Consider the following 27150-nt stretch of genomic DNA (forward strand, 5'->3'; position numbering starts at 1 on the left):
ACATTGTGTCTTGACCATATGTATCAGTTAAAAGCCAAAAATAGGACATGGATAAAAATAGAAATGACCTCTTAACTGTCACCCACTTCTTCAAATAAAAACAATTTAGCATGCCTGCAGATGTTCATGAATGTGGAAAGAATTTCCACTTATAAGAGAAACTTATCCTTTGCTACTCAACGGGATTGAGACTTCAAAGAGCCTGCTTCTAACACCTGTAAGGTAATACTTCTGAGGATGGACTGAAGCGCAGCTACTAAAACTTGAACAAATATTTAGTAAAAATGTTTTAAGAGATAATTTCTATGTTCTACTATTGCTCAGGTATAATGTCATATATATACTCTGACCAATACTTGTGATCAAATTAATACGTGGATACATAACATTCCCATTCATGACTGTGTAGACTGAATATTTGTGTCCCCTAAAATTTTTGTGCTGAACAACTGCATGCCCTCAGTGTGATGGTATTTGGAAATGGGGACTTTGGGAGGTAACTAGGGTTAGAGGAGGTTACGAGGGTGGGCCCTCATGAAGGGATTGGTGCCCTTATTAGAAGAGATACCAGAGAGTTTGTTGGCTTGCTCTCACTCTTGCTTTCTCATCCTTCCTCTCTCTCCCTCCCTCCCTGCCCCTCTGTCATGTGAGGACAAAAAGAGAAGGTGGTCACCTGAAAGCCAGGGAGAGGGCTCTCATTAGACCGCAGTTATGCTGAAACTCTAATTTTGGACTTACAGTCTCCAGACTATGAGAAAATAAACTCCTGCTATTTAAGCTACCTAAGTTTATGGGTTTTGTTATGGGAGTCTGAACTAATACAATGAAAAAAGTATAATGCAAATATTAAAATAATAAAAAACTCTAGTATTTGTTTTATTAAGAGATTTTATTTTTTGAATGGTTTTAGAGTTGTAGAAAATTTAAGCAGATTAGCCCAGAGAGTTCCCATATCACTTATCCCTTCATCCCTCCCCTACTACATATGGTTTCCTCTATCATTAGATGCTTGATAAGTACAAGAAGATGCTCACACCATAGAAGAAGCATACCAGAAACAGGGGTAAACTAGGCAATGAAGTCAGAGCCACCTTTCTCCCAGTTCAGATTAACAAAGTGGTACCCTTAGGAATGGGCTTCCCAGGTAGCTCAGTGGTAAAGAATCTGCCTGCCAATACAGGAGATGTGGGTTCAGTCCCTGGGTGGGGAAGATCTCCTGGAGGAGGAAATGGTTCTCTACTCCAGTATTCTTGCCTGAAAATTTCCATGGACAGAGAGGCCTGGCTTGCTATATATAGTCCAGGGTTTGCAATGACGGAGCACACACACACCCTTAGGGAATGCCCACAGAGAACTGTTTATCTTGTTTCTACTCTTTTTTTTTTTTTTTTTTTTAAGAAGAGTGAATATGCTAGAATACTCATGAATTAAAAGTAGGTAATTTGTAGCTCTCTGATCTACTTCCTCCATTTAAGGCTTTCAGCAATCTACCACACAGTTCTCCCCTCAGCTTTCAAGGCTCCTCCGAATCTGGCCCTGCCCAGCCCTCAAGTACCTACCAAATCTCTTTTCCTGCTCCCTTGTTAATCCTTCTGCCTGTTACACCTCTGCACTCACCTCCACCCCTCAAATTCAAATTCTACTCAACTGTTAAAACTCTTTTACTCTCTCCTTCGTTTACTCTTTAAGTATCCACATGATCGCAGGCCAGGGAATATCACTTAGTCACTCTCCAAATGTGGGAATGAGAGCTTCTCTAGAGTAAGAACCATGGCTAAGGACCATGTCTTATGTAACACTTCCCCATTCCTCTTAATACAATCCTGCAACTACAGTATATGATTGATAAATATATAGTTGATTACTAGTTAGTAAACAGAGATGGTAAGTCCTAGACAAACTGTTTAATTTGCCCAAACTTAAAAAAAATTACCTGCAGAATAATTAAAATGACCCCTCAAATCCTAAAATTACCGGAGTGTGGCATCATGGGTGTAATACCACAAGCAGAGGTTTCCACTGGTGTAACTCTTAACCTTAGCAGGCTTTCTAGAAATATGAACACCCATTCACCATAGAAGAAAGCAAATGTTAACGAAGACATACCTTCGGAGGTTGTAAGAATCTTCTTGCCTCTGGGGGCTAAGGCATGCCCAGCATGACTGATAATCCAAATTGGAAAGCGTCTTTTTGTTGCAGAATACAAAGCCTTTGCAAATGGCACATACAAGGAAGAAAAACCTGGGTTACCTAAGAAAAGAAACACAGACTTTTAGATTAACTGAAACAATAAACTTACACAAGACAAAGTACAGACTGAAAAATAAAGGTATCTCCTTACATTTTCCTATACAAATTTAGTAACAATTACCTGTACAACTCAATTTTCATATCCTTTATACCTTAATTATCATTTAGAAAATTTCTCCTACTGCTCTGTTCTCCAGTGGCTTCAAATAAACTCATCCTCCATGTTCCTCTACTTAATAAGTGGAACCACCAATCATACACCAAGTCCTAACAGCACAAGTCTTTCTTGGTTCCTCCCTGCTCTTTACACCCAATTCACCTAGAGGTCCTGTTGACTTTGCTTCCAAAATACACCTCAACTTTGTCCAATTCTGTTAGTATTACCACTTCCCACTGTGTTTCCCACAACAGCCTCCTAAAGGCTCTTCTATCTACTCCTGTCCCCCTGGAATCTATGCTTCAGGGTACTTGGAGAGATTTCTCCAAACCTGAAGTCGGATCAGAGCAGCACCCTACTTAAACACCTTTGAGTGTCTTTGCATCGCCTAAAATCATTAATATTGCCTATAAGACCCTTGAACATTTGCCTGTGAGCAGTCACCAAGTTGCATAAAAACCAATCAGTGCCAGAATCATTCACAAAGAGAATGTTAAAGAGTCTACTAAGTGTTTTCTGGTCTTTTATCACAAGTACTTAATATTGTAAAGAGACATATGATTTGATCTCTGGAGGAAAAGACCCCCAACTAATACACATACATTTTTCTTGTGTATGTACAGAAAGTATTTTTGACATGGGTTTGCTATAAAGAAACAGAATAAGTAATTAAAAAAAAAACCAGTCAATTTGATACATCTTTAGGGGCAAAAGAGTGAAATGGGGTTTCCATCTTACAATCATCATCTGTATGATGCCTTTGTAAATACTAGACCATTTCCATCAATATCTGTCCACTCAATGTATCTATTTCTTCATGCTACTAGGTTTTCTCTTCTTTGTATTACATGATAGGGTTTTGCTGCACTTATGTAACCTCTGTCACACTTTTTCAAATTTTACTGATTTTTTCTTCATTGTCTATATGTTTTAGTTTCCTACATAAGCAGTGTAGCAAAGTGGTTAAGGGTACAGACTCTGGAGCCAGATTACCTGCGATGGTATCCTGGCTTTGCCACTGGCAACTGTGTGACCTTTGGAAAGTTATTTAACCTCTCTGGGCATTGGTGTTCTCGTCCATAAAGAGAGGATAAGAAGCATACTACCTCATGTGAGAACTAAATGAACTAAAATATGTAAAGTACTTAAACACTGCTCAATACATAGTTCGCTGTATAAATGTTAGGTATTCAAATTCATCATCAGTGTCCAGCCATGATGGTAACATATGATGGCCTTATCATGGCTACTGTTGCATTCTGACCTAGTGACTCAAGTTCCAAATTCCTTTTTGTGATGCTGCTAGTGTCATCTTTGTGTTCTTTGGTCAGCTGATTAACTGTCTGCTGTGCAGCAAGAGGAGAAAGAAGGGAAGAGGAGTGTATTTGAACAGAGTTACGGTAACATCAATGGTGGATGTGATGACACTGTTTCATGTTTTATTCTTGTTTTATGTTTAAATCTTCAGTAAGGTTGGAATATTTTTGAGTGTAAAGTACAAAGTAGCAATCCAACTTCTTTCCAAGTGAATAGCAGTGTCCCAAGACCATTTATTACATAACTGATTCCTTCTAAAAGATTTGAAATGTCTTTTGATCCAATACTGAATTCTTACATTCATTCAGTGAGTCAGTACAGTTGCTCAGTTGTGTCCGACTCTTTGTGACCCGATGGACTGCAGCACGCCAGTCTTCCCTGTACATCACCAACTCCCGGAGCTTGCTCAAACTTATGTCCATAGAGTTGGTGTTGCCATCCAACCATCTCATCCTCTGTAATCTCCTTCTCCTGCCTTCAATCTCTCCCAGAATCAGGGTCTTTTCCAGTGAGTCAGTTCTTTGCATCAAGTGGCCCAAGTATTGGAGTTTCAGCTTCAGCATCAGTCCTTCCAACGAATACTGAGGACTGATTTCCTTTAGGATGGACTGGTTGGACCTCCTTGCAGTCCAAGAGACTCTCAAGAGTCTCCCCAATACCACAGTTCAAAAGCATCAACTCTTTGGTGCTCAGCTTTCTTTATGATCCAACTCACATCCACACATGACTACTGGAAAAACCATAGCTTTGACTAGAAGGACCTTTGTCAGCAAAGTGATATCTCTGCATTTTAATATTACATTCATTAGCTAATTCTAATTTCAAATAATTTCACTTATTTTTTCATTTTCTTCTCTGCCAGCACCATACTGTCTTGATTACCACATTGGGTTTTTTGTTTTTTTTTTAAATGTTTCAGTAACTGGTAGGTCCTTAGAATTATTTTCACCAGTTTAAATTGTTAAAACTCTTCTTGGAATTCTGATTGAATTTTATCTCATTTATATAAAAACAGAAATATTTTATATTTTCTACATTACTGAGTATAACCTTCTAGAAGTGTCATGTATAATATTCAAATATTTTATGTCTTTCAGAAAGCAAAGTTTTGGACTTCCCTGAAGGTCCAGTGGTTAAGACTTAACCATCTAATAGAGAGGTTGCAAGTTCAATCCCTGGTCAGGGAGCTAAGATCCCATATGCCTTGCAGCCAAAAAAACCAAAATATAAAACAGAAGTAGTATTGTAACTAACTCAATAAAGACTTTCAAAATGGTCCACATCAAAAAAGTCTTAAAAACAAACAAACAAACAAAGCAAAGCTTTATAGGTTTCCTCACAGGGCAAGACAATAATAATAATCAACATTTTAAACTGTATAACTTTTCACAAGGCAGGCAGTATTTAAGTGTTTTACATACATTAACTCATTTCAGTTCAGTTCAGTAGCTCAGTTGTGTCCGACTCTTTGGGACCCCATGAATTGCAGCACGCCAGGCCTCCCTGTCCATCACCAACTCATGGAATTTACCCAAACCCATGTCCATCGAGTTGGTGATGCCATCCAATCATCTCATCCTCTCTCGTCCCCTTCTTCTCCTGCCCCCTATCCTTCCCAGCATCAGGGTGTTTTACAATGAGTCGACTTTTTGCATGAGGTGGCCAAAGTATTGGAGTTTCAGCTTCAACATCAGTCCTTCCAATGAACAACCAGGACTGATCTCCTTTAGGATGGACTGGTTGGATCTTCTTGCAGTCCAAGGGACTCTCAAGAGTCTTCTCCAACACCACAGTTCAAAAGCATCAAGTCTTCAGCACTCAGCTTTCTTCACAGTCCAACTCTCACATCCATACATGACCACTGGAAAAACCATAGCCTTGACTAGACGGACCTTTGTTGGCAAAGTAATGTCTCTGCTTTTAAATATGCTATCTAGGTTGGTCATAACCTTCCTTCCAAGGAGTAAGCGTCTTTTAATTTCATGGCTGCAATCACCATCAGCAGTGATTTTGGAGCCCCGCAAAATAAAGTCTGACACTGTTTCCACTGTTTCCCCGTCTATTTCCCATGAAGTGATGGGACCAGATGCCATGATCTTAGTTTTCTGAACGTTGAGCTTTAAGCCAACTTTTTCACTCTCCTCTTTCACTTTCATCAAGAGGCTCTTTAGTTCTTCTTTGCTTTCTGCCATAAGGGTGGTGTCATCCGCATATCTGAGGTTATTGATATTTCTCCCGGCAATCTTGATTCCCGCTTGTGCTTCATCCAGCCAGGCATTTCACATGATGTACTCTGCATAGAAGTTAAATAAGCAGGGTGACAATATACAGCCTTAACGTACTTCTTTTCCTATTTGGAACCAGTCTGTTTTCCATGTCCAGTTCTAACTGTCGCTTCCTGACCTGCATACAGGTTTCTCAAGAGATAGGTCAGATAGTCTGGTATTCCCATCTCTTTCAGAATTTTCCACAGTTTATTGTGATCCACACAGTCAAAGGCTTTGGCATAGTCAATAAAGCAGAAATAGATGTTTTTCTGGAACTCTCTTGCTTTTTCGATGATCCAGCGGATGTTGGCAATTTGATCTCTGGTTCCTCTGCCTTTTCTAAAACCAGCTTGAACATCTGGAAGTTCTCGGTTCATGTATTCTGAAGCCTGGCTTGGAGAATTTTGAGCATTACTTTACTAGCGTGTGAGATGAGTGCACTTGTGTGGTAGTTTGAGCATTCTTTGGCATTGCCTTCCTTTGGGATTGGAATGAAAACTGACCTTTTCCAGTCCTGTGGCCACTGCTGAGTTTTCCAAATTTGCTGGCATATCACGTACAGCACTTTCACAGCATCATCTTTGAGGATTTGAAATAGCTCAACTGGAATTCCATCACCTCCACTAGCTTTGTTCGTAATGCTTTCTAAGGCCCACTTTAATTAAGAAGAGGTGGCAAGAATACACAGAAGAACTGTACAAAAAAGATCTTCACGGCCCAGATAATAACGATGGTGTGATCGCTTACCTAGAGCCAGACATCCTGGAATGTGAAGTCAAGTGGGCCTTAGCTCATTTAGTACTATCATTATTTCAATGTTATGGGATTAGGCAACTGAGGTTGAGAGGTTAAATAGCTTGCCCAAGGTGTTACTGGTGTTTTCTATCACACAGATGATAAATGCTCAGATAAATAAATATCTGAAAATTGAAAGAACATACAGCAGAAGATAATAATGCTGAATTTTAAAAAGAACATAAAATTACCTAGTCTAGGATCTTCTGCATACCTTGTTTTAGTTAATCTCACAACAGCTCTATAAAGCAGCTGACATTATCATTAAGGGTAATGAATGGACAGTCATTATTAGTTTTATTACTACTACTATTATTACTACAATTATTATTACTTTTTAAATTTTTTAAGTCAAATAGATTAACATGAAGCATTCTCTAACTTTAGGATGTAGAGAATGTTAAACTGGTTTAACTTTAAGGAAAATCCAAAGATACAACTACATGATTTAGACACAAGAGTCACAATGATGGGATAGATAATAACAGAATGAATGAGTACTAATAATGGAACTACTAGAAAACAATTTTTTCTCCCTATCTCCAGGTTTAAGTCTGAGTTCTTTCCCTTAATGACCGTAAGATCTTAAGCAAATCCCCTTAATCTTTCTGATTTACTATTTTATCTCCAGCATGTAAGTGATAATGCCAACCACTTCATGTCTATTCATTCCATTCAGTACATGGTTTCTTTTTTGTATATTCTTTTGTAGCTATTTTTTGTAATTTATATTCTAGTAGGCAAATATATTCACATAACTAAGCAGGTAAATAAGACAGCTCAAGAGTATGATAACTTCTATGAAGGAAATAAATGGGATTATATGACAGAGGAGATTAGGATGGCCTGAGAAAAATGTCTGAGGAGCTGGCATTTAGCTAAAACTCAAAACATGAGAAGAAATCCACCATGTAAAGATTTGAGGAAAAGAATACTAGGATGTAGGAATAGGTGCAAAGGCCCTCAAGCAATAAAGAACTTTGCTCCTAAAGAGTACACAATGGCCAGTAACACAAAGATCCAACATAGAGACAGAGGTAGAAAATATAATGCAAAATGTTTAAATGTCATTGCATACTTCACCACTTAAATGTTATGGCTTATGTTATACTTTATGAACCATGAACTAAACTTCCTGGTTAGGAAACCACAGAGAAAATTAAAAGGGTCTTGTTTATACAACTAAAATCAGATATATATGTGTGTGTGTGTATATATATATCCATCTCCAGGTGTAAGAATGGTCAAAAACATTCCAATACAGAAATGAAAGTCATAAATTTTATCAAAGGATATCAAAATGTGTTATAAACACCGGCTTGAACATATACACAGTGAAATGCCTGAGCAACATATAACAGAGGCTGTGGTAATTATCTCTAGACTCCAGTTGCCAAAAAACCCTTAGCTACTTAACATTGCAGTTGTAGACTTATGCCTTCTATTAACAGTTAACCTTGTAGGGGACAAAACCCACCATATATCAAGTTAATGTGGCATATAGCATCTAGAGAACGTTGTCATGTGGACAGAACTTTGGGCTTTGAGTTTTCCATAAAGCCTTGTTTTCTCCAACTCCAATCTGTGTACTCACAACACAGAACATGCCACATGATTCCACTATCCCCATATGACCACTTGAGAAATATAATGATTCAATATGTTCTATGTGAACACCCACACTGTCTCCTTTTGCTTATTTCACTACTTAAAGTCCAAGTATGTTAGTAGCAGAAATTCTACAACAAAAGTTTGTTGGAAAAGATGAAACTAAATTAAAAGCTCCTCAATCTGTGGATTCCAACAAATAATTCGTCATTATCATCATTACTAACTTAAAAGCGATGGACAAATTTTGCTATGTGTGTAAGCAAAGTGATTTAAAATAAAAGGTTTATGTCAGTCTATCTGAGATGAGCTAAACATGAGATCTATAGAGGCTCAACAATCTTTGTAAAACTGTCATCCTAATTCTCCCCACAGTACAAATAGACTTAGCCCTCAGATAAAATACAATTCTGAGCTCCACAAACTAAAGAGCAGCACCAGTCTACAGCCTGCACAAAGTCCGAGGAAAAGGGTCAAGGGTGTCAAGGAGAATAGAACGGCAAATATAAAAGAACACCAGGAAATGAAATGATCTGAAAATGATCAAAGCACTAGAAAATGATGAGACAATTAAGAAACAAATGTTTTAAGCTTCCCTTTCTCCACAGTGTCTTCAATGAATCCTCCTTCTATCTTTTCATCATATCTTAAACCTGGCTCTCTCTGAACAGTCTCTCTTCCTTTCAGTTCAGCTGAGTCATTCAGTCGTGTCCGACTCTTTGCAACCCCATGAACTGTAGCACGCCAGACCTCTCTGTCCATCACCAACTCTTGAAGTTTACTCAAACTCATGTCCACTGAGTCAGTGATGCCATCCAACCATCTCATCCTCTGTTGTCCCCTTCTCCTCCTGCCCTCAACCTTTCCCAGCATCAGGGTCTTTTCAAATGAGTCAGCTCTTCACATAGGGTGGCCAAAGTATTGAGTTTCAGCTTTAGCATCAGTCCTTCCAATGAATATTCAGGATTGATTTCCTTTAGGATGGACTGCTTGGATCTCCTTGCAGTCCATGGGACTCTCAAGAGTCTTCTCCACCACCACAGTTCAAAGGTATCATTAATTCTTCAGTGCTCAGCTTTCTTTATAGTCCAACTCTCACATCCATACATGACTACTAGAAAAACCATAGCCTTGACTAGACGGACCTTTGTTGGCAAAGTAATGTCTCTACTTTTTAATATGCTTTCTAGGTTGGTCATAACGTTTCTTCCAAGGAATAAGCGTCTTTTAATTTCATGGATGCAGTCGCCAACTGCAGTGATTTTGGAGCCCCCCAAAATAAAGTCTGTCACTGTTTCCACTGTTTCCCCATCTATTTCCCATAAAGTGATGGGACTAGATGTCATGATCTTAGTTTTCTGAATGTTGAGCTTTAAGCCAACTTTTTCACTCTCCTCTTTCACTTTCATCAAGAGGCTCTTTAGTTCTTCTTTGCTTTCTGCCATAAGGGTGGTGTCATATGCATATCTGAGGTTATTGATATTTCTCCCAGCAATCTTGATTCCATTTGTGCTTCATCCAGCCCAGCGTTTCTCATGATGTACTCTGCATATAAGTTAAATAAGCAGGGTGACAATATACAGCCTTGACGTACCCCTTTCGCTATTTGGAACCAGTTTCTTGTTGCATATCCAGTTATAATTGTTGCTTCCTGACCTGCATACAGATTTCTCAGGAGGCAGGTCAGGTGGTCTGGTATTCCCATCTCTTTAAGACTTTTCCACAGTTTATTGTAATCCACACAGTCAAAGGCTTTGGCATAGTCAATAAAGCAGAAATAGATGTTTTTCTGGAACTCTCTTGCTTTTTTGATGATCCAAACGATGTTGGCAATTTGATCTCTGGTTCCTCTGCCTTTTCTAAACCCAGCTTGAACATCTGGAAGCTCACAGTTCATGTACTGTTGAAGCCTGGCTTGGAGAATTTTGAGCATTACTTTATTAGCGTGTGAGATGAGTGCAATTGTGCAGTAGTTTGAGCATTCTTTGGCACTGCCTTTCTTTGGGATTGGAATGAAAACTGACTTTTTCCAGTCTTGTGGCCACTGATGAGTTTTCCAAATGTGCTGACATATTGAGTGCAGCACTTTCACAGCATCATCTTTCAGGATTTGAATTAGCTCAACTGGAATTCCATCACCTCTACTAGCTTTGTTCGTAGTGATGCTTTCTAAGGCCCACTTGACTTCACATTCCAGGATGTCTGGCTCTAGGTGAGTGATCACACCCTTGTGATTACCTGGGTCGTGAAGATCTTTTTTGTATAGTTCTTCTGTGTATTCTTGCCACCTCTTCTTTGTATCTTCTGCTTCTGTTAGACCTATACCATTTGTGTCCTTTATTGAGCACATCTTTGCATAAAGTGTTCCCTTGGTATCTCTAATTTTCTTGAAGAGATCTCTAGTCTTTCCCATTCTATTGTTTTCTTCTATTTCTTTGCACTGATCACTGAGGAAGGCTTTCTTATCTCTCCTTGCTATTCTTTGGAACTCTGCATTCAAATGGGTATGTATTTCCTTTTCTCTTTTGCTTTTTGCGTCTATTCTTTTCATAGCTATTTGTAAGACCTCCTCAGACAGCCATTTTGCTTTTTTGCATTTCTTTTTCTTGGGGATGGTCTTGATCCTTGTGTCCTGTACAATATCATGAACATCCATCCATAGTTCATCAGGCACTCTGTCTATCAGATCTAGTCCCTTGAATCTATTTCTCACTTCCACTGTATAATCGTAAGGGATTTGATTTAGGTCATACCTGAATGGTCTAGTGGTTTTCCCTACTTTCTTCAATTTAAGTGTGCATTTGGCAATAAGGAGTTCATGATCTGAGCCACAGTCAGCTCCCAGTCTTGTTTTTGCTGACTGTATAGAGCTTCTCCATCTTTGGCTGCAAAGAATATAATCAATCTGATTTCAGTATTGACCATCTGGTGATGTCCATGTGTAGCAGAGACCTCATTCTTCTCTAATACTTCCTACGCCTCAATGACAGCAAAGGCTTTTGCAACACACTATTCCTGGCACCTCATACCAGTGAGTGAGTGAATGAACATCTCTGAGTGGGTAAGTATAGAGTAAGCTGTTTCTCCATTACTAGTTCATCCTACCTGAACAACCTCTCTTCCTCTAAGGTTGAAGCCATGTACTTCCATCCATCAATTTTTTAGTCACTCTTACACATTCCCTGAAAACCCTGACCCTTAAAACAGATGTCAGTTTCACTTGTCATTCCATAGACTTGCTGCTGCTACTGCTGCTAAGTTATGTCAGTCGTGGCCAACTCTGTGCGACCCCATAGACGGAAGCCTACCAGGCTCCTCCGTCCCTGGGATTCTCCAGGCAAGAACACTGGAGTGGGTTGCCATTTCCTTCTCCAATGCGTGAAAGTGAAAAGTGAAAGTGAAGTCACTCAGCCATGTCCGACTCTCAGCGACCCCATGGACTGTAGCCTACCAGGCTCCACCATCCATGAGATTTTCCAGGCAAGAGTACTTAAGTGATTTCAAAATCTGGGTGGAATGACTGAGCCAACACCTTTGTCCCATAATTCATTACCCTGATCATATCCAAAGAACTTCACCTTTATCTGACTTAAGCAAGCAATTCAAGTAGCCACAGCCTAGACCAGTGGTGTGCATAAACTAAAAGCTGATGTTCTGTGACAACCTAGAGGGGTGGGGTGGGGAGGGAGGTGAGAGGGAGGTTTAAGAGGGAGAAGGCATATGTATACTTATGGCTGATTCACGCTGATGTATGGCAGAAACCATCGCCATATTGTAAAGCAATTATCCTCCAACTAAAAATTAAATTTAAAAAATCCACTAGAGGACTTCTTAAGGATTGCCCCACCCCCAGAGTTTCTGGTTCATTAAGTTTAGGACAGGGCCCTCAAATTTGCATTTGTAACAAGTTATTAGATGATACTGTTGGTTCTGACAACTGTAAGAATCACAGATCTGTGTCTCTTCTTTAACCAGAAATGGTTTACATTCAAAGCATCCCAACTCTGATAGCCCTTTTCCAGCTTGACCTTCGGCCCTTTTAGACTTCACTCCCAATATACCTGTATTTGATCACAACCTTACTCAATATCTACCTACTTTTTTTTGGTCAATAATTCCTTTCACGCATATTTGCTATTTTTAATACTGACCAACTTCCTCAAGGCCACAATCACCCTCTGCCATCCTTACTCCCCACAGATCACGTCAACTCTTAAGAGAGAAAACAGAGGTCAAAAGGCAGGAACTACTTTATTTCCTCTGAACACACCTTCACACTTCTCCATTTCAGTAACCAACTTCACCTCCTTCATTCTAGCCTCAGAAAGATATCCCTTCTAAAGTCCAAGATAATATTTCTAATTATTTTCTCAATCCTATACTCTACCACGGCCTCCAAATCTCTGCTTCATCAAAAGAACACTTCTCATGCCTATAATTTCAAACTCTCCCTCACTACTGGCAGAGTAAATGTATTTTTAATTTTAATAGAAAGCTGACAGACTGCTTTTCAAAAAGACTGTTACACTGTGGCAGAACACTGGAAGTTTATTTTCAGAAGAGGTTAAACCAAAGAGAGATTCTGGATCAGAAATCATAGCCCAGCTGAGAACAAAAGCACTATACTGAGAAGAAACACTGAAATTCCAACCTCTTTTCCCTTGTTCAGCTGTAACACCAGCAGCCGGGCATCCATTCCTCAAATGGGATGCTAGGAAGAATCCTTCCTGGGAAAAGTGAACAATTCAAAAAACAGGTACAGATACTGAAAGCTAGAAATCATCCAGTGAATGCTAGGTCCCTACCCAATTACCTTAAGGTAAGGATAATGTAGGGTGACCAACCATTCTATTTTGCCCATCCTGTTGTCACGGTTTTAGTACTGAAAGTTGTGTGTCCTAGAAAACCCCTCAGACTATGATGGTTGGCCACCTGTGGACAAGCCCCACGCCTGAATACAAACTTCCAATAAACTGTTTATGTCTTCCTCTTAAAAATGAAAGGGTAGTCAAGGATTATCAAACATTTGAGAAAAAACAAACACTAGTGGAAACAGAAAACAGAACACAGCAACAACTAATAATGCAAGAAGCCAAAAAAAAAAAGGTTATGCACCGACAAAACATGAAACAAAAGACTATTCAAAAAAGAAAGAACACAGAGCTTTGAGAATAGAAGTAAAATTTCTGGTTTAAAAAGGTCCACCAAAATCCAAATACAATGCATGAAAAACACCCACACCTCGAGGCTTGACTGTAAAATTTCAGAATCTTAGAACAAAGAAAAGATTTAAAGTATTTTTTCCCAGCAGAGGGGGAGAACTTCACACATAAAAGATAAAAAAATCAGAAAAATACCAAGACTTCTCAAAAACAGTCCAAACCCTGGAAGACAATGAAAATTTACTCCAAGTTCTAAGGAAACTACCATCTCTAACCTAGAACTCTAAGCCATTTTCTGACATGCTAGACCTTTAAAAGATGAATTCCCATGTACCTCTTCTCAGGAAGTTCCTAGCAGGTATGGTTCACCGAAAACAGGGAAATAAACCAAGAAAAATATGGGATTGGGAAACAAGGAATCCAACGCAAGAGAAAAGTGAAAGGAGTCCTCAGGATACCCTGTGTAGGAGGCCCAGAGAGCAACCAGTCTAGACTGGAGTGGAAGAACACAGAATTCTGGGCACAGTAGTGCCAAAAAATGAACTAAAACAAAACAGAAAACTGATTACTCAGAATATGAGAAGATTTTTTCACTTCTAGAGAATAATTCTAGGATAAATTACTGATTAAAACATAGACAACTAAGCAAATAAAAGAGACAACTATTAACACAGGGAAAACAAACAAAAATGTACAAGAAAAAAAATATAACAATACTTCATAGGCTTAGCTGTGTACATGATACGTTGTGCTATAAAATGATACACATTTACAGTTTCATTTTTAATCTTTAAGGCTGATATATATATATATATGTATTTCCAACTCATAATTTTAAAAAGTGCAATAAAGTATCATTCCCTAACATTCTACTGACACTGATTCAGCAAAAATCACATATCACCCAGTTGACAAATCCCAGAATAAATGTTCTACCATAAACTTATAATCAAATTGAAATGAGACAGTAAAAATTATTTAGAAATACTTGATAAAGTTCTAATTATTCTAAGTATTGCTAAAAAATTTTAAAAGCAGGTTATAAAATGATATGTATGGTATACATCATGATTTTTTAAATGTGTATATTATATATACTATTAATGCACAGAAGATAAACAAGAACTCCAGCCACTAAAGTATAAAGGGTGGTTGTTATCAATGGTTTGAGTGATTCTGTTTCCTTCCACAAGGATTTTTATATTTATCAAATTCCCTTTAAAACCAGAAATAGTCCCATGTATCTGTATACAGTCATCTTATCCAGATTTTTAAACTTACCAGGAATAATGAAAATAAGCAGCTTAGGCCTCGTGCCACTTTGATCATTAATGAGGTCAGTCCAGGGCCCACACTTCAGAACCTGGGTTTCAACTCCACAACATAAAATGAATTCCTCATGCACAGGAATTTCTTCCTTGATTTCTGAGTCCATTTCTAAATAAGGGGAGAAGAACAATATGAAGAGTCACTAAAACATAAAACCTTGAGCCAAAGGCAATATTCGAGAATAAAGAAGACAAAATTCAATATACCTAGAAGGAAATGTCACAAAGAGTTATGGGAAATATATGACTATTTAGCTACCCTAGATTTTTGGATTAAAAAAAAAAGTTAAACCACAAGTGTAGGGAGAAAGAGGGACATGTCTGGTGAAATTAAAGATGATAGAGGAATGTGAATCAAAACAAAACCCCCACCACTCTCCTCTCCAGTCTAAACTGACAATATCCATGGCTAACTTTTATTTTCCCTCTGCTGGAATTCTTCTATAGCTATATGCTCTACCAGTGAGACCTGGTGAAGTCTGGTGAAGAAATAGAGGCTCTCACTGTACTTGTACTCTCTCAGATAAAAAGGTAAAGAAGAACAGTGAACTCCTTGATGAGCTCTGAGTTTTTCCCTTTATTTTGCATTTTTATGATATTAAGGCATTATATCATTAAATTATGAAATGGGTAGGTAGAAAAAAACAGAATTTCATAAAACATCATAAACAATTTTCTGAATAACCATAAGACAGTTTTCTGAATAATCAAGATATGTGTAAAAATGCAGTCCCAAATTACTTCTATCAGCCCTCCATCTCTGCCTCTGCCTCTATCAATAGGACCATGTCCCAGACTTTCATTGGTCTTTCTATCCTCCTCTTCAACTATCCTCCTTTCATTCAAAGCCCTCCAGAGTCTAGACTATAAGTGCCTCTCAAGCTTTTTCTCCTCTTACTGCTTTACCATTAACCTTGCACTCTGGTCTGTCTTGTCCCTGCAGTTTCTCAGTTGTCTTCATGCTTTTCTGCTCCTAGAGCTTTGCCAACGTTTTACTCCCCCACCACTTTCGAAATGCTTTCCTTCTTGTGCCAGTTGTCAATGTACTGCCTCCAAATTCACTCTTCATTGCCTTCTCTGGAAAAATGGATCTGGGTCTTTTAAATGTTTTCCCTCTGCCAACTGACATGATGTTAACCTTGAAGAATGGGCTGGAAGAGAGACACTGCAGAAGAAAGGATTTTTTCCCCTGGTTTCAATGTACTCTCTCAGAAGATTTCTTGAGGACTTGTCCCCCCAGCTTCCGTGCTCAGGCTGTGAGGTCTCTCTAGAGCAGTGATTTCCAAGTGGAGACAATTTTGCCCCCCAGAAGACATATGGCAAAAAATAAAAACAGTTTTTATTGTCACTTGGTATCAGGGGAGGTATTACTACCAGTATCTAGTGAGTAGAGGCCAGGGATACGGCTTAACACCCTACACTGCACAGGACAGTCCCCTACAACAAAGAATCACTAGCCCAAAAAGTCAATAGTGGAAAACTATCTGGAATGAAAACTTCACTTATGAAGTGGGGACTCCTTTCAAAACTATATTAAAATACACTGACTGACTAAGTAAATAAAAGTATCATCTCACCTTTTCAATTGATTTTAGGTTCACTAATAAATGTCACTGTAGCCCAATCTCTAAAACTATCACAAAATACAATATATTTATAAAGGTCTTATGACATTTATAAAGTGTTAGAAACAATTAGATTTAACTGTTATACACAGTACTAAATTAGAGTGCTGACAGAGAGGACACTGGCTAAATTTAAGATTTGCACCAGAAAGAGAATCCGAAGTTATTAACTATATTCAATTCACAAACACTTAACTTCAAAGTAGATGACATCTTAGGAGTTTAGCTAAAGAATTAACAAGAATGCAAGCAGATATGAAAGTCAAACAGTCTATGAAAATTGGAAAACAAGCAAAAAACTAACAATAACTCTAAACACTTCAAGTAAAATACCACTGAGAAACCTGGAGTTAATGTACATATTGTAAAGCATCTTTGTATTTTACTTCACTCTTATGTTTCTGAATCTTACACAGTCAAATAAAAAAAAGTAAAGAAAAATTTTACTTTCTTATCTAAGAACCCAAGGTAATTCAATACTGCAAACAGTGGGCAGATTAACAGGAGACAATGTGTTCTAATATATATTATTAAAGGTTGATGGCCCCACCCTCAGGTGCCACCTACAAGCAATCTTTAATGATCAGGTTTGACAAGCAGCAAAACTTATGCTAGATTAAAAACCAGGTACACAGTGTAGATACAATCTGCACAATTTAGGTAAGCTTTACTCAGCTAAGCATAGGTGTTCATCTGCTTATATTAATTGGATTCTAACTTTATTTAGGTCAAAAGAAAGAAAAAGAAAACTACACACTAACACCTCTCATATCTATAGCTTAACAAAATATTAATAAATAGAATCTAGCAACATAGAAGATGAGTTATGTGGGATCTATTCCAGGTATATTTAATATTCAAAAATCAATGTAGTCCACCTATTAAGATACTAAAGAAAAAAATACATAATCACATGAGTTAACTAAATGCACATCCTGTTACCCAACAATTGTATTATTGTGTATTTGTCCTAGAGAAATAAAAATATATTCATGTAAAAACCCTAAGCAAAGTTTCACAGCAGTTCTATTTGTAACAGCCTATAACTGGACACTACAAAAAAGTGAATGGCTAAACCAACTATGATAAGCCATATCATAGACTACTGCTAAGCAAGAAAAGGAAGAAACTATTGACTCACTCAACAGTTTGCACGGATCTCAAAGGAATTACGCATCCTGTCTGGTGTGCAAAAATAAAAACCTCAAAAGGTGAGAGATTATAGTAAACTCCCAGTAGCCTGCAGCAAAGAACTTCATGAGAGCTATGAAGTCGGTGCAGGGGTGTGGGCAGGTCATCCTTTAAGAGTTGACGGTTACTGAGTGCTTATTGGGCAAAGTACTGTTCCAAGTGTTACATTAAGTTTCTCAGTTAAGAAAACAATCTGATCAAGCGGCTACTAATGTACCCCATTTTATACATGAGACAAAATGAGACACGGATTATTTCCGATAAATACCATGATGCGGTAGAGGCAACAAAAGTCACAAGTGTTTTCCCAAAATGCTGCACTCTTGAAGTTCAAGGCAGCAAGTGCCATTTTGATCTTGGCGCCACGGAGAAATATTAGACCAATTAGAGTAAACCTCAAACAAGCGGTGGTGGTGGTGGTTCAGTCGCTAAATCGTGTGCGACGCTGCGTCCCCATAGACTGCAGCACGTAAGACTCAGGGGAGTGCCAAGTTCAGAGACTGGTGCAACAGTCAGTTCTCAAGGATACCTGGTGTAACCAGTTTGAGAGGGGCGGCGGGTAGGTGGTTGATCCTGAGGAGAAACTTGACTCCAAACCAAAAGAGACCATCAATGGACAAGGTGGGACACTGACACCCAGACCGGCCAGAGAGTTGACTCGCTCAGGGCTAGAGGCCTAGTTGGTTCAAGAACTCAGACCTTTGGATTCCCTAGCCCAGACTTTGGCCACTTCTAGTCACTTCTGCCCTACCAGCCGCCCAAAGTCCGGGCCCCCTACTCCCTCAAAGGTGCCACCATAAGACGCCCTACAGGCAGGCTGCCCTTAGCGGTCCACATGGTACGTTCCCGCTGGGCCGGCAGCTAAAGGGGCTCCGGGCCCCCAAGCGGTCGCAGCATCGTTATCCACGCTCCTACCGGCCGTCTGGCTAAGGGCGGCACGGGCTCTGCGAGAGCCATTAAGAGGAAGGGCTCCAGCTCCCGCGTGCCTGTCCGCCGACCTTCCTCCTACAAAGTCACCCCCGGAACGTAGAAGGAAGCGCCTCACCTGTCCACCCGGAAGGCACCACCTTCTGCCAAAACCTGAGAGTTAGGCGTCACCGGGACCAGAAGTCCCGCCCCCTCTGACGTCATAGCACCGCGCCGCGCGCCGCGCTGTAGAACCGGGTCCCTCCGGGTCACGGGGTGTGGCGAGGTTAGTGAGCTTCTTGATCCTGTCTTGGACCCTGTGGCCCAGATCCAGCGAGAGCGCCGGAAAGCTTTATCTGTGCTGGAACTTTCTTTTCTCCTTCAGTTGAATTTCACCCGCCTTTTATTTTAATCATCCTCGATACACTTAAGCTTCCCTTTCTCCAAGTCCCTCCCCCGCCATTTTTTCCTCTGCCTATGTTTCCTTGGAGAAGGAAGCGGCAACCCACTCCAGTACTCTTGCCTGGAGAATCCCACGGACGGAGAAGCCTGGTGGGCTACAGTCCATGGGGTCGCAAAGAGTCGGACACGACTGAGCGACTTCACTTACTTTCTTTTCTTTCTTCTTTCATGTTTCCTTTTCCTCCCTTACTGGTTGCATCTCTTCCTTTAGTTTGCCCACATTCACGGAAAAGTTGGGTCTCAGCTGACCTGTTCGTTAGCGTTAATATACCCAGCCTCTGCTAGTCGGCCCTGTAGCAAAATGATGAAGGTCCCTATTTCAGAGACATTTAAAGCTGTGGACTGAAAAAAAGATGCACAACTTGAGAGTTGCCTGTTAAGTATATTTAGGGGGCAAAATTACTGCAGCCTGGGAGGCAGCGGCCTCAGCTCTGAGAGATTGCTCCGAAGAGTCAGTAGTGGAAGGTCGATATATAAGGTTTAGGTAAAGGGGAGTTCAATACCATTCAGTTCAGTTCAGTCGCTCAGTAGTGTCCGACTCTTTGCGACTGCATGAAACGCAGCACGCCAGGCCTTCCTGTCCATCACCAACTCCAGGAGTTTACCCAAACTCATGTCCATTGAGTCGGTGATGCCATCAAACCATCTCATCCTCTGTCGTCCCCTTCTCCTTCTGCTTTCAATCAGTCTTTCCCAGCGTCAGGGTCTTTTCAAATGAGTCAGCTCTTTGCATCAGGTGGCCAAAATATTGGAGTTTCAGCTTCAACATCAGTCCTTCCAATGAACACCCAGGACTGATTTCCTTTAGGATGGACTAGTTAGTTGGATCTCCTTGCAGTCCAAGGGACTCTCAGGAGTCTTCTCCAGCACCACAGTTCAAAAGTATCATGTCTTTGGCGCTCAGCTTTCTTTATAGTCCAACTCTCACATCCATACCTGACTACTAGAAAAACCATAGCCTTGACTAGATGGACCTTTGTTGACAAAGTAATGTCTCTGCTTTTTAATATGCTGTCTAGGTTGGTCATAATTTTCCTTCCAAGGAATAAGCGTCTTTTAATTTCATGGCTGCAATCACCATCTGCAGTGATTTTGGAGCCCCCCAAAATAGTCAGCCACTGTTTCCACTGTTGCCCCATCTATTTTCCATGAAATGATGGGACCAGATGCCATGATCTTAGTTTTCTGAAAGTTGAGCTTTAAGCCAACTTTTTCACTCTCCCCTTTCACTTTCATCAAGAGGCTCTTTAGTTCTTCTTCACTTTTGTTATCCCGGTATTATTTGCTGTTCAAATAGTTTCTACTTTTGACCTTCAAGGCATTTGTTAGGATTGCACTTCTCTTACAGGCCAGGGGTGGAGGAGTCATAGGAAGGGAGCAGCCAAGGAGATGTGAGTATTTTTGGCCAATGAATTGTGAGGAGAAATACTGTGTCATTTCCAGGCTGAGCAGTTGATATTTCTTGTTGGAGATCCTCCAAAATGTCACTGTATCCTTTGGCGAGATGATGGCAACATTTGAATGATGTCTGTCCCAACAGCCTGTGTCCTTGCCTAGCTGCTGCTACATAAAACCTATTGACCATCCTGTGATGACTATTGGAGAAAGAAAGAAACTTCTGTTGCTATTTTTAGTTCTGTTACAATGTAGCCTGTCCTCATTGATAGGAGGGGCAGGGGCCTACACAGAGTGGCTTTTTTCTCACTCTCTTGATTTAAATTCCAAATACTCAGGGGGGACTTTCTGATTGGCTGAGCTTGGATCTGGCTGTGAGCAGCTGTCCAATCATCAGTGACAAGCATTAGGGGGCATATTGTACTTTGTAGTCAGGGACCCTCTGCTACAGTTAAGGGATTTAGTGAGCAGGCAAACGTTCCACGAGGGTGTCCACTACAAGCACACTTGGCTATAAAATTAGATCATTGTATACTGATTTAAAAAACAATAAATGAAATTGAAACACTTTCACCTTTTACATAAAAAATTTAGACTGCTACTACTCATTCAATGTTTACTGAGGACCTGTTACATTCCAAACATTCTTCCAGGCACTGAGGACACAAAGGCAACCTAGAGAGAAAAACACTTGCTCCCACTGCATGGAAAATAAACACATTTAAATATATTAATATAATAAGGACAATGGAAGAGGAACTTAAAGGTAGGGTAACAGAGTGAGAAGTGCATTTATTACCTACTGCTGCTTAACAAATTACTCTAAAACATAGCAGCCTAAAGCAAACATTTATTATATTGTACAGTTTCTGAGTGTCAGGAAAGCCAGAGAGCCTACCTGGAGCTCAAAGTCTTTTATCAGATTTCAGCCAAGCTGGCTGGTCAGGGATAAAGACATCTCAAGCTACACTGAGGCTGGGAACTCCACCTCTAAGCTTAGCCACGTGATTGCTGGCCAGTCATTCATTGTTCCTCACTGGCTGTTGGCCAGAAGCTGACCTCCTCCAGTGGCACCTGGGGACTCACTATAAAAGCATTCAGGACTGATTCCACATTTCATTAATCCAGCAGTGTCCACAAAAAAAAAGCAATACAGGGTCTTCTGATTGTTTGACTTCATAACTATTCATTGCTATTATGGGTCCTCCATTACTTCTGCAAAGTGTCTTCAACAACTGGTGCCATTTCTAATTGTTGCTTTTAAAGATCTCTGCATACCTGATTTGGACCATATCAGAAATGCAAGTTTTGTTTTTGTTTCCTTTTCCTCTTTAATGATATTGCCCATGATATGGCAGGAAGCTGAGATACTATCTCCACTGCAACTTCCTCCCTGTTAGTTCTGTATATAGTTGACAGTCTCCTTAAATCATTCTGTGTCCATGGGACACTGCACGGAGACTTCTCTGCTCACAAGTACTCTGTCACAGTGGTTCCTGAGAATGAGACAGAGAAGTGGGTAACACTTAGATAGTTATGATAGTAAAGAATATTTCTGGTGGGTGTTGTGAGATTGTTAGAAGGACCTTCATTTATTAATAAAATATGTTCCCATCTTTCTGATTATTCCACTACACAGAAAGTTGAAACTCTTAATTTAGACTTTGAGTTGAGGTATGTACATTAAATATTATGTAAAAAGGAACAAGATAAAGAGAAAAAAGAACAAGGAAATAGGAAAAATAAAGATTTATTTCTAAGTGTTGAAGACAACTAAGATTTGTTTTCAATATATATTCTGGAGATAGAACTACTAGTCAAAAGCATCAGTGAATTTTGAATTGTGTTTTTTCACTAATTCTAATAATGGATTTTCTCATTTGTAAACCTTTAAGTGTAAATAATTCCAAATGCATGTAAACATATCATTGCTTCATGCAGCTTCCTTAAGATGGCTCTGGTGTATCCAGAGATCCATGTAAATATCTTTTTTCAAACATTTTAGGTCAAGAAAATAGATACACATAATGATTCATCTTAAATATAAATTAGAAACCAGTAGCTAAAAGTTGACAAAGTCACATTTAACTCCCATATTACAGTTATACTGTTCCTCTTGGCATTTAATTACACAGAAACTCAAAGAGATGGATGGTCCTAAAAGTTAGCACACTTAAACTTTGAAACTTGGAGTGTCTCACTATGGGACTGTTCACTGATAGCATTGCCTTCATGGAGGCACTAGGCTTGTAAAACAAATGAACTAAAAAATATCTGACAAACATCAACATTTAGATGTTCAGGCCATCAAAAAAATACACACACACACACACACACACACACATATATGAGAGAGACTAGAACAGTAATTTTCTTTTAGGACTCTCAAGGTCAGTCACCATAAGCTATGTAACTGCAACTCCCAATGTTTTGTTGTAATCCACTGATGCGATAATCATGATGGCATGATCACTCACCTAGAGCCAGACATCCTGGAATGTGAAGTCAAGTGGGCCTTAGGAAGCATCACTACGAACAAAGCTAATGGAGGTGATGGAATTCCAGTTGAGCTATTTCAAATACTAAAAGATGATGCTGTGAAAGTGCAGCACGCAATATGCCAGCAAATTTGGAAAACTCATCAGTGGCCACAGGACTGGAAAAGGTCAGTTTTCATTCCAATCCCAAAGAAAGGCAATGCCAAAGAATGCTCAAACTACCGCACAATTAGTACAGTAATGCTCAAAATTCTCCAAGCCAGGCTTCAGCAATACGTGAACCGTGAACTTCCAGATGTTCAAGCTAGATTTAGAAAAGGCAGAGGAACCAGAGATCAAATTGCCAACATTTGCTGGATCATCAGAAAAGCAAGAGAGTTCCAGAAAAACATCTATTTCTGCTTTATTGACTATGCCAAAGCCTTTGACTGTGTGGATCACAATAAACTGTGGAAAATTCTGAAAGAGATGGGCATACCGGACCACCTAACCTGCCTCTTTAGAAACCTGTATGCAGGTCGGAAAGCAACAGTTAGACCTGGACGTGGAACAACAGACTGGTTCCAAATAGGAAAAGGAGTACGTCAAAGATGTATATTGTCACCCTGCTTATTGAACTTCTATGCAGAGTACATCATGAGAAACGCTGGCCTGGATGAAGCACAAACTGAAATCAAGATTGCTGGGAGAAATATCAATAACCTCAGATATGCAGATGACACCACCCTTATGGCAGAAAGTGAAGAAGAAATAAAGAGCCTCTTGATGAAAGTGAAAGAGGAGAGTGAAAAAGTTGGCTTAAAGCTCAACATTCAGAAAACTAAGATCATGGCATCTGGTCCCATCACTTCATGGCAAATAGATGGAGAAACAGTGGAAACAGTGGCTGACTATTTTTTTGGGCTCCAAAATCACTGCAGATGGTGATTGCAGCCATGAAATTAAAAGACGCTTACTCCTTGGAAAGTTATGACCAACCTAGATAGCATATTAAAAAGCAGAGACATTACTTTGTCAACAAAGGTCCATCTAGTCAAGGCTATGGTTTTTCTAGTAGTCAGGTATGGATGTGAGTGTTGGACTGTGAAGAAAGCTGAGTGCCGAAGACTTGATGCTTTTAAACTGTGGTGCTGGAGAAGACTCCTGAGAGTCCCTTGGACTGCAAGGAGATCCAACTAGTCCATCCTAAAGGAAATCAGTCCTGGGTGTTCATTGGAAGGACTAATGTTGAAGCTGAAACTCCAATATTTTGGCCACCTGATGCAAAGAGCTGACTCATTTGAAAAGACCCTGATGTTGGGAAAGATTGAAGGCAGGAGGAGAAGGGGATGACAGAGGATGAAATGGTTAGAGGGCATCATCGACTCAATGGACATGAGTTTGGGTAAACTCCTGGAGCTGGTGATGGACAGGGAGGCCTGGCGTGCTGGGGTTCATGGGGTCGCAAAGAGTTGTACATGACTGAGTGACTGAAGGGAAATGATGTAAATCATTAGACCCCCTCAATGAAGCTATACCATAAAGATGCTTTTTGTGGTAGAGCAGGGTATCATAAGGATAAGAAAAATATGGGAAGTGTAGTTCAACTACCTCTATAAATTAAGAAATAAGTAGAGAATGGAACTAGCTTCAAGGAGATCAAACCCATCATCCTAAAGGAAATTAGTCCTGAATATTCATTGGAAGGATTGATGCTGAAGCTGAAACTCCAATATTTTGACCACCTGATGCGAAGAACTGACCCATTGGAAGAGACCCTGATGCTGGGAAGGATTGAAGGCAGGAGGAGAGGGGGCAACAGAGGATGAGATGATTGGATGGCATCACTGACTCGATGGACATGAGTTTGAGCAAGCTCTGGGAGTTGGTGCTGGACAGGGAGGCCTGGTGTGCTGCAGTCCATGGGGTCCCAAAGAGTCGGACAGGACTGAGTGACTGAACTGAACTCAACTGAAAATAAAAATGGAATTTGTCATAAACCAAAATGTCTTCACTTTCACTTTTCACTTTCATGCATTGGAGAAGGAAATGGCAACCCACTCCAGTGTTCTTGCCTGGAGAATCCCAGGGACGAGGGAGCCTGGTGGACTGCCATCTCTGGGGTCGCACAGAGTTGGACACGACTGAAGCGACTTAGCAGCAGCAGCAGCAAAATGTCTATCTGTATTGTCCAACTGTTCCACTGTCATAGACTGAGTGATGGCTCTCTGAAGATGTCCTTGTCTTAATCCATGAAGCCTGTGAGTATTCTCCATTACATGACAAAAAGGGTTTTGCAGATGTGATTGAAATGTATTATGGGTCTTGAGATGGGGAGAGTAGCCTGGTTTGTGCAGGTGGGCCCATTGTAATCACGAGGGGTCATATAAGAGGGAAACAGGTAGATTAGAATCAGAGAAGATATGTGATGATGGAAGCTGAAAGAGAGAAGAAAATGTGATGATGGAAGCAATAGTCATAGTCAGAGAATTAGAGATTGAAAGATGCTATACTGCTGTCTTGAGAATGGAGGAAGGGGCCACAACCAAAGGAATGCAGGCAGCCAATAGCTGGAAAAATCAGGGAAATTGATTCCCCCCAGGTCTTCCAGCAGGAATGCAGACCTGCCATCACCTTGATTTTAGCCCAGTGAAGTTGATTTTCAAGTTCTTCCCTCCATAACTGTAAGATAGTACATTTGTGTTGTTTTAAGCCAATATATTTGCAGGGAAGGCAATGGCAACCCACTCCAGTACTCTTGCCTGGAGAATCCCATGGATGGAGGAGCCTGGTAGGCTGTAGTCCATGGGGTTGCTAAGAGTCGGACACGACTGAGCGACTTCACTTTCACTTTCATGCATTGGAGAAGGAAATGGCAACCCACTCCAGTGTTCTTGCCTGGAGAATCCCAGGGACGGGGGAGCCTGGTGTGCTGCCATCTATGGGGTCGCACGGAGTCGGACACGACTGAAGCGACTTAGCAGCAGCAGCATTTTTGGTCATTCATTTCAGCAGCCATATGAAACTAATATACCAACTAAATAAAGGCTTAAACATTTCTGTTTTGTAAACAAGTGAATACTATTAGCCAGGTAGACTAAGACTTCTTTTAGCCATGACTTTTAGTCAAGAATTTTTTTTTGGAAGAAACAGTTCTTGGATTTATGCAATAATTTTTATATTTATGCAAAAGAAAATGTTTTTTTCTTTTCAAATTCATTATACTTTTTAATTTATGATACTTCCCTTCTGCTTTCCTAGACACTTTTTTTCCTACCTTGAGGTTCATTTGTAAATATAAACTTTGCAGCTGTGAATCTTCTTCTGAGCTTTGCTTTGCTTCTCTTCCACATTTCTGAAGTACTTATGGCTAAAACAAGCATTTGATAAGCAGATTTGCCTGGTTGAGAGATCTATTCTCCTGTGAAGAAGAGAACTGAACAGTCTGTTGTTTGGATAAACATGTTTCCAGGAAGTCTCTGAAGCAATAAAGTTGTTCCCAATAATTTTCTGCCCTTCCCACTGAGAAGTTGTATTTTGTGTCCCATTGCTATCAAATTAGGACATGTGGCTTGTTCTGGACAATGAAATGTTAACAGATGATCCATTGCAGGTTGCTAGCCTTGTGGAATTCTGTCATTCCTCTTATCTCTCTGCCCTAAGATCAATATATCCCAGATGAGGGTTGTTTGTTTATCCAGGGTCCCAGAATGAGGAAGACATGGAATAGAGGTGGAAGCAACCAGTGAACGACATGTAATGGGAGCAAGAAATAGATCTTTGTTGTTGTAAACTGCTGAGATTTATGGGTTGTCATTGCATGATCAGCTAACAAAACTGATACAGCATATGTTGAATATACTTATATATATATTTCTTTATATGTGCCTTTATATACTATATTGTATATACATATAATATGTCATGCATTCTCATATGACATAGGACATGTCTCATATAATATGTCATTCTCATATGACATAGTATTGGGTTGACCAAAAAGTTTGTTGAGGTTTTTCCATAAGTGTCTACGGAAAACCCAAACAAACTTTTGGCCAATCAATAACATCTTTTGAACAAATAATGGATGAGTATATTTTATGGAACTTAAGATATAATTTTGCTAATTAACTTTTATAAAAATTTATCATTGTGTCTTTGCTTTTATGAGACATTCATGGTCATAGCCATAATTTGTTTGATGACAAGC

General features: G+C 39.8%; 1 protein-coding gene and 1 long non-coding RNA gene across 30 annotated transcripts in view; one reads left to right on the forward strand and one right to left on the reverse strand.

Annotated features, from left to right (window-relative positions):
- The window catches only part of LDAH (lipid droplet associated hydrolase), a 102049-nt gene extending 82415 nt beyond the window's left edge, over positions 1-19634 (reverse strand). For 15 of the 28 annotated variants that reach the window (XR_014083000.1, XR_014083014.1, XR_014083009.1 and 12 more), the window contains exons 1-3: positions 18746-18823; positions 14838-14993; positions 2107-2250 (exon numbers count right to left, since the gene is read on the reverse strand). Coding sequence is in view for 7 of the 28 variants with exons in the window: in XM_081593665.1 (XP_081449791.1) it covers positions 2107-2250; positions 14838-14991 (298 nt within the window). In the remaining 21 variants the exon portion in view is untranslated. Of the gene's footprint in view, positions 1-2106; positions 2251-14837; positions 14994-15790; positions 18824-19571 lie in introns of those variants that run through there. The other 13 variants (XR_014083021.1, XR_014083007.1, XR_014083020.1 and 10 more) reach the window with 5 other exon arrangements.
- LOC145546555 (uncharacterized) overlaps positions 18802-27150 on the forward strand; it is a 90701-nt gene continuing 82352 nt past the window's right edge. For both annotated transcript variants that reach the window (XR_014083022.1, XR_014083023.1), the window contains exon 1: positions 18802-18892. This is a non-coding gene — a long non-coding RNA (uncharacterized LOC145546555). The remainder of the gene's footprint in view (positions 18893-27150) is intronic.

The sequence above is a fragment of the Giraffa tippelskirchi genome, chromosome 4 (assembly GCF_054371585.1).
Source record: "Giraffa tippelskirchi isolate mGirTip1 chromosome 4, T2T-mGirTip1v1.2.pri, whole genome shotgun sequence".
NCBI lineage: Eukaryota > Metazoa > Chordata > Mammalia > Artiodactyla > Giraffidae > Giraffa > Giraffa tippelskirchi.